This window comes from Equus quagga, chromosome 17 (genome assembly GCF_021613505.1).
Source record: "Equus quagga isolate Etosha38 chromosome 17, UCLA_HA_Equagga_1.0, whole genome shotgun sequence".
Lineage (NCBI taxonomy): Eukaryota > Metazoa > Chordata > Mammalia > Perissodactyla > Equidae > Equus > Equus quagga.
The window spans coordinates 19,494,637-19,507,877 of record NC_060283.1 but is presented as its reverse complement, the minus strand read 5'-3'; the positions used below and the strand labels follow the sequence as shown (position 1 = coordinate 19,507,877).

General features: G+C 34.4%; 1 protein-coding gene across 1 annotated transcript; it reads left to right on the top strand.

Annotated features, from left to right (window-relative positions):
• Nucleotides 1-580: 580 nt before the first annotated feature.
• Nucleotides 581-1,513, top strand: LOC124229545 (olfactory receptor 4A47-like). Its single transcript, XM_046644813.1, has one exon. It carries the CDS (start codon nucleotides 584-586, stop codon nucleotides 1,511-1,513), a length of 930 nt encoding a protein of 309 aa, XP_046500769.1. The 5' UTR covers nucleotides 581-583.
• Nucleotides 1,514-13,241: the final 11,728 nt, after the last annotated feature.

The following is a 13,241-nucleotide window of genomic DNA, read 5'->3' as shown; positions in this document are numbered from 1 at the left end:
ATAAATACATGTAAAGACTCTAAGGAAGTGGTCTCAATGAGAACTGAGACAATGCAGGATGGTGATCTTCCATTCACAATTTAATCTATGGAAATTAAATTAAATTGCAATTAAATTGCAACCCTTCAATGGGTTGCAAGTATTACACTTTTGTGATTTTATGAATAGTGTACATTTTCATGGAATTCGCTTCCCATCTTCTCTTGTTCCTTCACTTTTCCTTGAAAACTAAGCTAAAATATTCCCTCCTCCAGGAAGCCTTCTCTGATTTGAGTTTGATTGATATATTCTTATGCTGTGACCCTTAGCATTGTGTGAATATTTTTATAATAGCTCATATTAGCCTAGGATTAAACTAGACTTGATTTATCCTTCTTTGTATATCAAATCACTGAGGGTAGACAACTATGTCTTATTCAACTTTGTAATCACAGTGTCTATGACACAAGCAGATACTCTGTACACATTCTAATAATTGAATGAATAAACAAAATATTAAACTTATAACACATTTAAAAGTTTTCCCTCTTGCTTTGTAGGTAAACTGCTTCTTATATCTGAATTCAGCACCTATAAAGATTAGATGGAACCAAGGAATAATGTGACTTACTTTGTCCTCTTGGGCCTCACACAGAATCCAAAGGAGCAGAAAATCCTTTTTGTTATGTTCTTGCTCTTCTACATTTTGACTATGGTAGGCAACATACTCATTGTTGTGACTGTAACTTTCACTAAGTCCCTGAAATCCCCAATGTACTTTTTTCTTGCTAGCCTGTCAGTTATGGATGTCATTTATTCCTCTTCCATTACTCCCAGATTGATTTCAGACTTGTTCTTTGGGAATAGTACCATATCTTTCCAATTTTGTATGGCTCAGCTCTTTACAGAGCATTTTTCTGGTGGATCAGGGGTGTTTCTTCTGTTGGTGATGGCCTATGACCGCTATGTGGCCATCTGCAAGCCCTTGCATTATTTGGTTATCATGAGACAATGGGTGTGTATTGTGCTGCTATTAGTGTGTTGGATTGGAGGCTTTCTGCACTCAGTAATTCAACTTTCTATTATTTTTGGGCTCCCATTCTGTGGCCCCAATGTTATTGATTATTTTATCTGTGACATGTACCCCTTATTGAAACTCGTCTGTACTGACACCTATGTCATTCACTACTTAGTAATGGCCAATGGAGGCCTGATCTGCACTATTGTGTTTCTGCTCTTACTCATCTCTTATGGTGTAATCTTGCACTCTCTAAAGAAACTTAGTCATGAAGGGAGGTGGAAAGCCTTCCAGACCTGTATTTCCCACATCACTGTGGTTGTCTTCTTCTTTCTTCCCTGTATTTTCATGTATGTGAGACCTGCTAAGACCTTCTCCATTGACAAACCACTGAGTCTGTTTTATACAGTCATAACCCCCATGCTGAACCCATTAATCTATACTCTGAGAAATTCAGAGGTGACAAATGCTATGAAGAAGCTCTGGAGAAGAAATGTCGTATCTTGTGGTAAATAAGTACATCATCTACCATGAAGATAGTCATTTGACATTATGGTCCACTTCCTTGAAATGCACTTTTCTTATTAAATCTGATACTTGCTTTCTTTCTTCAAAGAATTGATGATAATTATGATTAGGGAATGAACTGTGTGATTGTACTATTAATCACTATTTCTCTCCCTGCTAGATTGTAAGGTCTACAATGTCTTGTTTACCACTTCAGCTAGAAAGCTGTAATGCCTATATAGAAGGAACTGATAATGTGTAATGAATTAGGGAGGAAAGTTTTATATAGTTACAGTAATTTTTAATCAAAATATGTATTTCTCTTTTTTCTTTTTTCTGAGACTTAGTATCATTTTTATTTATATTCTTGTCATTTGTCTTATTATCATTGTATTTAAGATATTTAATGTTGTATAGACAGTGTTCTGTATGAAATTTCAGTTGTGAATAACGCTTTTAGTGCAATACTTCTACTTTTTTAAGAAAAATAGAAGTGATAGATAATAATAGGTAGTAAAAATGAAAACCATACAAAATGGGATAAAGTGTGGAATAAATTTCTTATTTGTCTCTCATTATAGTCTCCAGTCCTCTTCCACAGAGGCAGTCACTTAATTTGTTTCTTAAGATCTGTTCAAATAATCTTTTCAAATGCAAATGTATTCAAATATATGTGTGATTCTTCCTGTGTATGTAAATATTTGCTTTTACTATGCAACATCTTGAAGATATTTCCAAACAAGTTCATATAGATCTAACTTTTATTTTTCTCCTATTGTATTATGCTGCCTTATAAATACATACTAAAATTAAATGGATGTATCCGTCTTCATGTTGTTCCTCATCTTTTTCTATGCCAAATTATTTTGCAATAAATGTATGTTTTTTAAATATATGTAAGTATGAGTCCCTAGAACTGAAATTGTCATATATGTATTTGCATCAATGGTCAGATAGTGTATCTACATAAAATGTTGGTATTCATAGTTCGTGCCCAACTGCAATCCTTAAGGTTGTGCTAATTGCTGCACTCCCACCCACCATCTTTGAGAACACTTTTGTCCACATTTTCAAGTACCTGATAAATGTTTATGGTGTATGATATCTGAACAAAGTTATTTTATTTCATTTACAAAAAATTCTTTTGATCATTGAGTTTGAGTATCTTTTCACATGTTTAGCATAGTTTGTGTTTCTTTTTCTGTAAATGTGTATTAATATCTTTTATCTATTTTATTCAGTTGATCATTTGCGTACTGATTTTTGTGAGTTATTTTATACTAAAAAATATTCTTTTTACTATTGTATATGTAATTATTATTTTTATGGCTTGCATTATGTTTTGACTTGTTATAGTACATATATTGCTTTTGGCATGTAATATTGTTTTCTTTAATTTTTTTTGTTTTTGTGTCACTCTTAAAAAGACTATCCACTTCACTCCTAACAATATATTCTTCAACTATTACTTAGCATTTTTTTTAAGCATTTTTCTGGTCTTTACCTTATTTTAAAACTTTTGAGGGGCCAGACCCATGACTGAGTGGTCAAGTTTGCACACTGTACTTTGGTGGCCCATGGTTTGGCTGCTTCGGGTCCTGGGCGTGGGCCTAACACCACTCATCAAGCCGTGCTGGGGCTGCATTCCACATAGCAGAACTAGAAAGACCTACAACTATGTACTGGTAGGTTTGGGAAGAAGAAAAACAAGATTGGCCACAGATGTTAACTCAAGGCCAATCTTTAAAAAAACCAAAAAGTAAAAAGCAAAACAAATGTTTTGATCCATCTGGAATTTATTTCGATATAGAAATTAAATAGGGATTGCATTTAGTTGTTTTCTAAAATTTTGGTTGTTTTTCATAGTTGCATTATTCTCTTTTTACCATTGAATTGAAATTCGGTCTACTTTATTATCTACTACCGTTTTGTCTTGTGGAATATTGCATGTTCACTTGAGAAGAATATATATATTCTGTTTGTCATTTTATTTCCAAATATTTGGGAGATTTCATAGATTTTTTTATTGATTTTTGATTTATTTTCTTTTTTGCCAAGGAGTATGGTATGATCAAATTTCTTAAGAATTCATCATTTTTTAGTCCCAATACAGTTTATTTTGGTGAACGGAGTATATTACATATGAACTTGGAGAAAATGGATATTCTGCTGTTTTTGTCATTAATGTCAAGTTGTTTAATAGTGTAAGTCAGTGCCATCCAACTCCTTACTGATTATCTGTCTACATTTATATTGAGTAATGGGGGAAATAAATTGCATTCATTAATTAAAGTGTAGATTTGTTTATTTTGCTTTTATTTCTTTATTTTCCTGTGCATGAGTTTTGAATTTCTCTTATTAGGTGAATACACATTTAAGGTTTTTATGTGTTTTTGGTGAATTGACTCCTTTTTCATTATGCTACAGTCCTCTTTATTCCTGGTCATATTTATTTATCTGAAGTCTGCTTTATCAATATATTTACACTGGCTCACTTTTTATCAGTGTTTGCATCATATATTGATGTCCATTCCTTCACTTTGGAATATCTATTTATTTATATTTCAACCAGCTTTCTTTTAGTAAACAGCAAGCATATTGTGTGGTCTTGCTTTCTATCCAAACTGAAAATCTTTATCATTTGCTTATTGCGTTTAGGCCACTTATATTTAATAGAATCTTTGATTTCATTTTCTCAAAGTGATCTCTTTACAGTTGGTTGTTTTTATTATCAAACAGACAAGATCCAGCCGTTACATTTGTTTGGTATTCTTTCAGGTCACTTTATTTTGCAATATTCATCCCTCATTTTAATCTATTTAGTGACAACTTATTATGTTTTAATCCCCAAATGGTCCATTTAATGGCCATTTTAAAACTATTGATTTGTTAGAGATACCTGGTCAGTTGTCTTACAGGATATTCAAAACTTTTAAATTGTTTGAGTTCAAATTCTGGTATTATTTAAGTTGTTCCTTACATTTTGGTACTTCCTATGAGCTAGTAGCAACTAGAAGTAAAGGCTTCAATGGATTCAAGTTCAACTTTTTTTAGCAAGAATTCTTTTTTTTTTTTGAGAAAGATTAGCCCCGAGCTAACATCTTCCACCAATCCCCCTCCTTTTGCTGAGGAAGACTGGCCCTGAGCTAACATCTGTGCCCAACTTCCTCTACTTTATATATGGGACGTCTACCACAACATGGCTTACCAAGCAGTGCCATGTCCACACCCAGGATCCAAACTGGTGAACCCCGGGCCACCAAAGCGAAATGTGTGCACTTAACCCCTGTGTCACCAGGCCAGCCCCTGATGCTTGATTCTCATCTGTGATTAGTGTTGCCCTGATTGAGGCACAAAAAGCAACTGCTCTGGGGAGCTCCATCTTGTGCAATAGTAAGGAAGCTGTCCTTAGTATAAACTCCCTTTCCTGTTCATTCAACTGATTCCAAAGGGTCTAGGAAGGAAATAACTCACTGACCACCATAGTCTCTGCCAAGGGACTGAGGACACGGGAGGCCACACACTTCTGTAAGTAGGATATACCAGAGAGCTCAGGGTCAGCTCTATCCTTAGCAGGGAGGCCCCAGAGGCTGCACTAAGCTTGTGGGTGTGCTGCTTTCATGGCAAAGGTCATAATGGACACCTAAGGGTAGAGGCCTGTAAAAGCCTTTATTTTCAGGAGAGCCCAGTCCCTTGCAATTACCACTCTGATGGTGTGTAGCATGGACCTGAGGAGGGCAGTTTCTTGTACCAGAATTCCTTGTCAATTTATGACCATCTTGGGAGATCCCAAGACTCTAGGACCATGAGGAAGTTGCTAAGGTACCTATAATGAAGGAGCCTCTTGGACGCACCAATGCGCGAGCCAGTGTGTTGCAATTTGGATAGATTCTAGAATCTATCCAAATTTTTATCCTTCTTTTTAGGAGGCTTTGTTAAAATTGGGCCAATTTGTGAGTAAGAGGGTAAATTGGCTTAAGTAAAACTTGTAAATTAAGATATAACATCATAGTAATGGCTTTCTTACTTGACAGTATTTATTTATTTTTTTAACTTACACACAGTAAATTTTAAATTTGCATACAAAGTAAAATATACTATTTTTGGTGTAAGTTTTATGAGATTTGACAAATCCATAGAATTGTGTTACCACAAACATGATCAAAATACAGAACAGTTCCATCACTCTCTAAAATTCTCACTTCTTGTCCCTTTGTGGTTAACAACTCCCACCAACTTTATGACCAGGTAATCTATCCTATTGTTTTCACCTTTCCAGAATGTCACACAAATGGAAGCACATAGTAAATGCTTTTAAGTCTAATTTTTGAGTTGGCATAAAACATTTGGCATTACTGTGTCATTGCATGTATCAATATAGTCTGTTCTTTTATATTGCTTAGTAGTATTACAATTGCTATGATATTATAAATGGCCATTCCCCCAATCCATCTAAAAAGTACATTTTATTGTCATTTAACAACTAATCTCCTTTAGCAACTCCATTTAAGAAACTATCATCCAAGATCAGCCTGCATATTTCATAATAAACTCCGATATTGGCAGGAGGGCTTTGTTGCTCACCAAAGGTCACTTGTTTATCCTGGACATTCTCATGCACTTGGCCAATACAGATAGACAGTGGTGAATGATAGAACAAAATATGTGTAGTTTGTTATGTCACAAATATTATTAAGATATTTGAATAATATTGTGAAAATTGCCGTATTTCAAATACAACAAACTGAAATCTGTGAAGACATGAGCACAACTAATTCTTTCTTATGAGACCATTTGTGAGTATTTAGCAGACTTTATCTTAATGATGAAATTACAGTTATAGGAACTCATTATCATGATTGTATGAATGTTCAAAGGAAAGATAGATTGAATCATAACCACAATCTGTACTGATACAGATACTATTAATCACAAGCTCTTGAAATAGTTTTCCCTACTTTAGGATATTATCTTAAAATAATGGTGAAAGGGTCATATTCTTTGTAAGCCAAGTTATAAGGAAAAGCTGTAAATTCTGCAGTTTTAATAATGCTGTTTAATGTCAAAATCATATAGGAGGAGCAACAAAGTTGATGACAAAGTGAAATATCTTTTAAAACGTAAGAAATTTGTGCAGAAACTGCTTTCAAATCATCAAATGTCTAGCTGTAGGTTATCATAATCCACACCTAAAGAAACATGCAACTCTTTTCTTTGAAATATCAATAGGTCATTCTAAGACCTTTCTTGCTACTCCTCTATTGCTACTTGGAGTATGCTAAATTCTTGAAAAGTACTAGTGAAATGTGTCTGTACCACAGCTGTATATATCCACCAAAGGTCATACATCAGATGAAATCATGTTAAACACAAGCTTTGCAAAGAAAAGCGCTCTTTGAACACCTAAAGTGTTCAATCATACCATGCTTACTAAAAGTACCAAGATCCGCATTCCTGAGAAATGTTTCCTACCACAAAAGGACTTCTGCACCAGCAGAAAAGACACTAGGAGGTACTATCCACCATACATAGTGAAACATTACTATTGTAGATATTTTCTTCTATAGAATCACACTCAAGCCTCTACAAAAAAACAATTATTTACTACATATGGCAAAATTTCTGGAGGGATTGTGTGAATAGGCCAGTGTTTTTAAAATAATGATGTCACAGTGCCAATTTTCTTGCATCTTCCTCCTTTCCCATTCTTATATTGACTTCTGCAACCTTCCAGGAATGAAAGGAAATGGAAGCAAAAAACATAGCACTTGCTCACATCTAAAGTCATCTCATTAGCAAGAATTGAAACATCTCCTCATACTTATCTGGAAAGGAGGTTGGGAAGCTGAATATTTCAAACCCCCAAACTCTACATTTAAATTGCTTACAGGATAGAAGGTTTAGATTGGTATATCTTAAGCAGGGCTACAACGTCTCCTACATCATTTTGCATGAGTCAATGTATAGTCTTCTATTCCTGTTGTAATAAATTGCCACAAATTGAGTTGCTTAAAACAATACACATTTATTATCTCACAGCTCTGTAGGTCATACGTCCAAAATAGAGCTCACTGAGCAAAAATTAATTAGTGGGCATGGTTGCCTTTCTTTCAGTATACTCTAGTGGGGTTTCCATTATTCTTGCTCAGTTAGATTATTGGCAAAATTCACTTCCTTTAGGTTATAGGACTGAAGACCCTGTTTCCTGGCTGATTGTCAGCCAAATATCATTTTCAGCTTCTAGAGATCACCACATTGCTTGGCTTATGACCCCATACCATCAGTCTTTAATACCAGCAATGACAACTTGAATCCTCCTTTTCTCTACTTTTTCTGTCGTAACATATCTTTGGACTACCTTTCTTTCTTTCACTTCCCTTTTTAGAGCTCGTATGATTAGACTGGGCCTACCCAAATAATCTCCCCATCTCAAGACCTTTAACTTTAATCATATCTCTGCAAAGTCCATTTTGTCGTATTATGTGGCATATGCACAGATTCCAGGGATCAGGCCATGTTCATCTCTGGGGAACCATCATTCTATCACAATCTTACAATGAAGTAGGATGATTAGCTTATGTGCTCTTCATTTGATTGGATCAATAACTGCCATAAATGATTCACTGATGCATCTGGATTATATTTCAGGATAAAGCTGGTTCAGTCACGTAGGAGTCAAACTCTATTGTGTTCATGTTAGTCGATGAGTTTTCTATATTAAGTTCAAAGTTCAAATCTTAGGAGAAGAGCACCAAGGACAGATTCCTTCTGAGTTGTCCAGGCACTCAAGACATTAACACTTGTCCAGCCTGCCAATTTGCCAATTTAGATGTGTGTTTAGACTGGCATATCTAATGTATTTAGATTGGTATCATTCCTTTAACTACTCACTTGCCATCCTCATGGCATAGCGCTAGATGCTGCTCTTTATTGCTAACCACATCCTAATAATTTGTTGTTTACTAAGAAAGTTTATTCTCATATCTAGCTCTAAAAAAATTTCCCTTTGGTCATCTGGTAAAGACTGTGAAGATTGCAATTCATGAGACAAAATGACAGAGCTAGTAATCCCCCTCTGTCAATCAAGAAAACTCCAATCCAACATTTGAGATTCATCTCTCTCTGCTGATAGTTGGTCAACCTCAGGATACTGATTGTCACATGGTTTCTCTTGCCAGGTTTCAAATGACACTTGGTCCTTAGATTTCTACAAAGAGAAATTGTATATCTAAAGCAGAGAGAATTTTGGCTGTAAATGCAAAAACATTCCTTGCTGGATTTATTTGCAAAATGATTCATGTATGTGTTGTTACTGTTCATTGTCTTGATTGGTATCATTATGAGCATACAGTCATTCAAAAATCATTGAACAAAGATTTTGCAAAAGTCAACGACAGAAGACCAAGGTAAAACTGTTTGCATCAGATACAAAATTATATATCAAATATTCTCAGACAGGACTTGGAGATAGCCGGTGAAATAAGCAAATAGTTCATTCACAGCATGTGCCTTTCATGTGGGAAATCAATACAAAGTTTCATATAGTTGTTTGTTTGGGGTTTTTTTTCATGGGCTTAGGAATTTGAAGAAGTTCTCCTTCTCCTGTCTGGTCCATTGGTCCTTAGTGATGTAAGGATGCAGATTCCTTCACACATCCACAAGTTCCTGCATGTAACTTGAGCAGACATGTAATTTAAAGATCTAATAAGCCTATAGTGAAGCATTATAAAAGAAATCCACCAACCTCATCAGGTAAGAACCATTTATGACAATCAAGGCACATTGTCAAATCCTCAGCTACTTTACTTTAGCAAAAAAACAATTGTCTAGTGTGAACAGAAAAATGGTTCCAACTGGATTTAGCATTTAAGAGGTGTGGTGGTAGAATGGATCTTGTCACTAAATGCAGATTCACCTTAATGTCAAAATAAGCACTGAGTTATATATAATGGTGTACATTGTAGCATTATGTCATATATGATGAAATGTAGTATTTACATAATTTTATATATATTTATTTAACAATGTAAATAATATATATAATTGTATCTAAAGCAGTGGCCATTTCCAATTTTTAATCTAACTAGTGCTTTTTATCCTCACTTAAGAACCAGTCTTCTTTGGCAATTCCATTTAATGTAACACTCTTTCAAGCAACCAGAGAGTAAGGAGTCTAAACAGCAATGTGAAAAGATTTACCAGAACTTTAATTCTTATTACTAAAGTTTACTACATCCTTGGAAGATAGTGATATATTGAGACAATCAGTATACAGAATGTGTTAGGAATGTAGTTCAGAGAAAATAGGCCACATACTATTTTGTGGGTTAAAGTCACTATGTTAAAATCTTTTTATATATCCTCCACAGATAAATATTTGTCATATGTCATAAAAGTAATTGATAAAACAGGCTTTTGTAAATTATAATCAACTACAACATTCTTATGGATAATCATGCTTAGGTTTTGCAAATATTTTCTTTGCAGGGATATTATGGAAAAAGTATTACCATTGTTAAAGAAACAAGATAAGCATTCTTTGTAGAGAGGCAATCTTCTACATATAACAACAGTAGTATGAAATAAATCCAGACAGGAATGTGCATGTTTCCTTTCTCATTAAATAAATATTTTTGATGATGCGCTTATTGAAGCCACTATTTTAACATAACGGAGAATCTAAATCTTCAGCAAGTGGCTCACACGTTGTACATTGGATCCCCATATGTTTTGTGGCCAGAGGTCAGTAAATTCTATTATCCAGAAAACTGGTGTGTTTAAAAATTAAGCAACATACTTGAGAATATTTTCTTGGTCTTTACTTCAAGAAATAAATGGAGCCCTAGGTCGCACTCATGGGCTAGTCAAAGAACCATATGAAAAATCAGATGAATGTTTCTATAATCTATGTCATAAATTGCTTTCCAATCAGCCCTAGTTATATTAGCTGGTAATGGATAGCACATAAATAATTAAATGAGTCTAGGGAATAATTTCTAGATGCTGGTCATTGTGAGTTAACAGATTGCGAAGATAGGGAGTAGAGAAATAAAAGGAGAAAATGCAAAGGTCTCGAGGAATTTGATAAAAGTATGAAGAAGGTCATAATCCTATACTTTTTGCTAATTGAACCTGAGTCCATCATGATATACATGATAATTAATATTTTCTTTGGATATTAACAAAGATTTAGCTCTTTTCTATAGTCCCTGTTTAGATGAGCAAAGACTTGACTAGCACATTTTTGAAAAGCTAAACATAACACCTTAGTGAAAAGAAAATAATTCCAGTGTGTAAAAAAGTGGGTTTTCTTCCTTAGGTAATTGATATTGTGGAATGTCCTTTTCCTCAAAAATAGCACTGTAATGATTATCTTCATCAATTTGAATATAAAATACAACAGAGAGAGTAATTCCATTAAGAATTCTACCTAAATACAGCCAACACTTCAATTTTGGTGCTTTAAGCTTTTCTAAATGCTTTTCCATGCTAGGTGGATATTTGAGCCCTATAATAATCCTTGGAGTTCACAGGAAATAGTCTGATCTCAGTATTTTACTAATTGTAAATTGTTAAAGACAAGACCATAGGCCACAAATGGAGCTGCTTATGCTAATCCTCACATCACCAAACTGGAATTTAACTTGGTTCCAGCTTCAGCTCTCCCAGAAATGAAATCTTAATCCAATCAATCAGCTATTGCTTGCTTTGCATTAGTTAGGTAATCTACTTAATAATGCTCTGCCATCCCCTATAAGGAAAGTACTTTACAATAATCAATCCAATGTTTTTCCTACTATAAGTTTGTTGACCCTGCTCCCTTCTGCCTATAAAATCTTTTGCCTTGCATAGTTCTTTGGAGTTCCTTTCTATCTGCTGGATTGGATGCTGCCTGACTCATGGATTGCTGAACAAGATCTTTAAAATTTATTCAGTTGAGGGGCTGGCCCCGTGGCCGAGTGGTTAAGTTTGCGCACTCCGCTGCAGGCGGCCCAGTGTTTCGTTGGTTCGAATCCTGGGCGCGGACATGGCACTGCTCATCGGACCACGCTGAGGCGGCGTCCCACATGCCACAGCTAGAAGAACCCACAACGAAGAATACACAACTATGTACCGGGGGGGCTTTGGGGAGAAAAAGGAAAAAATAAAATCTTTAAAAAAAAAATTTATTCAGTTGAATTCTTGTCCTTTAACAGAATGTAATGAAAAGTAGCTAAGTGACTTGCTCAAGATTTGGGTAAAGAGAAGATTAAAAATCAATTATCTGAACTCCTGGGACAGCACTGTCCCCATTACATTGTGATTCCCGCTTTACTAAATTTCAGAAATAAAAATTACCATCCCTACTATCTCCAGTATAATTATCAATTTTATTATCACTATTATAATTATCATCATGGACCATGTATGAAAGTCTTATAATATATAAAAAATTAAATGAGAAGGGGTATGAACATATATACTTCCATCAATAAAATACATAAATAAATAAATATAGTACATTATGTTACATTACATGGCAGAGGATATAAATGAGTTGAAGTAAACTATAAATATCTATAGAACAAGATATAGCATTGTCTTACATGCATATATACAACTATAAGTAAAGCTACAGAATGGCATGTTTATCAAAAGAACTGCTAACAGAAGTTCTCAGAGATGGATGCAGTAAATAATCTCTTAATGTAAGTTACTGATTTAAGAATCTGTAATTGGGAGAACAGCCATCAATCGCTCTGTTGACGGATGCTCACTTTCCTTGATAATACCAATACCAGTTCAAAAGTTTAATAACTGTAAATACTTTAGAAAGGGTTAAAGACATGGGAGATTATGCACAACAAGGTAAATGCAACTTTTTGGACTTTGAATGATCCTGAAAACAACTTCTAACACCTCCCTTCACTTTTAAACTCATTGGTATTTTCCTTTAAAAATATATATTGGAATCGGAGTAGCTGTTTGAAGTGCAGTTATGAAAGAGATGAAATAATCCAAAGTAAATTATTTGGGGACCATAACTGCTAAGTAAGCCATAGAAATATGTGCAAAGTAAACTGGTTGAGATAGGTGGGAGTGTTCTGTTATGTCATGTGCTTTGGCAGGAAGTTATTAGGAAGAAAACTAAGTGCATGCAAACTTTTCTTTTGGTATTATTTTTAGAGTAATTCCACACAGGTGCATAGTAGGTGAAATAAATACACTCCCTTTATTGATGTTCTAAAATCTCTAGATTTTGCCAAGAGTCTGAGGTAGGGCAAAGCAGTATTCATTTATCCATTCACTCATTTAATCACACACTCAATAAACATTCATTATTCAACTGATATTAGCCGGTCTCTGTGCTATAGAACCAAAGATTGCTAATAAAAACAAGTGTGAAGATTTAGGAAATTATTTAGGTAGGTAATCTTGTATACTCTCCAGTATATTTAGGCCAAAAATCATAACAGATTGAATTCTATTTTTAGTTTTTATAACGAATATGTGAAGCACATTACTATTTTATTCATGAGACAAGAATATTCCTTAGGCATGGAGCATTGAAAATATGTTAATTTGCCTAGTACACACCCAAGCACCATAAATTTTAGGTTAGTATATAAAAGTATCTATAAGTACATCATAAACTTGAAGTGGTTATTTTTTTAAAGGGGGAATGTAGAGGATTTGAAATGTTTCCCTGATAACTGTGTGGCAAGCAGTTAAATCACTTGCAATTAAACTCATCACA

Bases quoted from the DNA above. Each gene is read 5' to 3' on its own strand.
- LOC124229545 (XM_046644813.1), top strand. From the start codon at position 584: ATGGAACCAAGGAATAATGTGACTTACTTTGTCCTCTTGGGCCTCACA.